Source organism: Vulpes vulpes, chromosome 11, assembly GCF_048418805.1.
Source record: "Vulpes vulpes isolate BD-2025 chromosome 11, VulVul3, whole genome shotgun sequence".
NCBI lineage: Eukaryota > Metazoa > Chordata > Mammalia > Carnivora > Canidae > Vulpes > Vulpes vulpes.
Genome location: NC_132790.1, coordinates 49,676,277 through 49,677,912, shown reverse-complemented (window position 1 = coordinate 49,677,912; position 1,636 = coordinate 49,676,277). Strand labels below are relative to the sequence as shown.

Genomic DNA, 1,636 nt, shown 5'->3' with positions numbered 1-1,636 from the left:
GTGAGAAAAGAAACTGAAATAACCATTTTAGAAACATGGAAAGCAAACACATTAGAAAAATCTAGTAAAATTGAGAGGGCAAGATGGCAGAGGAGTAGGGGTCCTCAATTCACCTGGCCCCACCAACTTACCTAAATAACTTTCAAAACACCCTGAACACCTACGAATTTGACCTGAGATTTAAAGAGAGAACAGCTGGAATGCTACAGAAAGAAGGGTTTTCGCTTCTAGCAAGGTAGGAAGGCAGGAAAAAAATAAATAAATAAAAATAATCAAGTGGGGGTGAGGGACCCCACAAGGCACCCAGCTAAGGCCAGTGATGGGAGCCTCCAGGACAAGAAAACCCAGCCCCAGGGAAGCAGGAACTTTAAAAATCCACACCAGATTCTTTCTGAACAGAAAAGTGCTCATCAGAGAAATCAGACAGAAGCGCAGGGCAGGCAGGAAAGCCTCCAGATTCCTGAAGTCACTATAAGAGGAGGGTTTCTGTGTGCGGAGGGGGCAGTTTAAGGGCCCTGTCTAGAAAGGCGCAGGCCCGCTGAGTGATTGGATGACCGGGACTCCATTTCCTTGTCGGTAAAATGGGCAGGTTAACATCTCTATCTAAGAGCCTTGGGGTGAGCTGTCTAACCTCTGCGTCCTCCTCTCCAGAGCCCTGGCGGATATGCTGGAAACTCCGGAACCCTAACCCCCGGGGGCGCGGCTGCGGCGCAGACGCCCCTCCCTGGCCTTCCAACCCCTTTCCACGAGCCATATTTATTGAATTGAATTATGAATAAACATGCTCCCCCGAAACCTCATTGTCAGGGAGTGGGGTCTGGATTCTCAGGGCGCCGCGGAATGCGCGGGTGGGGACGGGATTTTTTTTTTTTTTTTTTTTTTACTGAACCAAGTGGCTTTATTGGGGAGAGCCAGGATTACAATGGACTTAAGAGTTGGCATTGGGGCCCTTCTTCTTGCCAAAGGTGGGCACAACATTGACAAAGCGTCGGTTGTACTGCATTCGTCGCTTGGCTCGGCCTGTCTTCTTCTTCTTTTTCTCCTGTTTGGCCACCTTGGGAGTCTGCCCTCTTACTTTCCCAGCACGGGCCAGGGAACCATGGACTTTACCTCCAAGCATGCGGCCGGCTACCTCCAGGGTGGTCAGAGCCTCCACTCCACACTGACCTAGGGTAGCCTCATCCTCTAGAGGCGAGCCTGCCAGGAGCAGGACTTGATCTTCCGGGGCGATGCCTTCCAGCGAGGCTACATGAGCCTTGATTTGGGCGACCGTCTCCTGGCCGGTCACCTCGAGGGTGTGTAGCTCCTGGGCGCGGACAAAGAGCTGCATGTCGGCGACTGAACCGGGGAAAAGCTCACCACAAACTGCTGTCCAATCTCAATAAAGGGCTGGAGCTCCCACCCAGCGGCGCATCAGGGAGAAGTCAGGCAGTCAGGAAGAGGCTCCAGGCGACGGGTCTGCACCCTGCTGCCTTCAGGAGCCGCTGCCCCGGGAGCTGGATTCCAGCAGCACAGGGCCCAGATATCAGGACACCGGGGGACACAGCTCACAATCCTGCGGTCCCCCCTGGGACAGACAGAGGTAGGGAGAGCACAGGACAGCGAGGACGCTTCTGCCACCCAGGACCCCCAAGCT

At 53.9% G+C, this 1,636-nt stretch overlaps 1 protein-coding gene across 1 annotated transcript; it reads right to left on the bottom strand.

Moving 5' to 3' along the window:
* Positions 1-860: 860 nt before the first annotated feature.
* Positions 861-1,347, bottom strand: LOC112915883 (ubiquitin-like FUBI-ribosomal protein eS30 fusion protein). The gene has a single exon (XM_072726283.1). It carries the CDS (start codon positions 1,328-1,330, stop codon positions 929-931), a length of 402 nt encoding a protein of 133 aa, XP_072582384.1. The 5' UTR covers positions 1,331-1,347; the 3' UTR covers positions 861-928.
* Between the last annotated feature and the right edge of the window lie 289 nt (positions 1,348-1,636).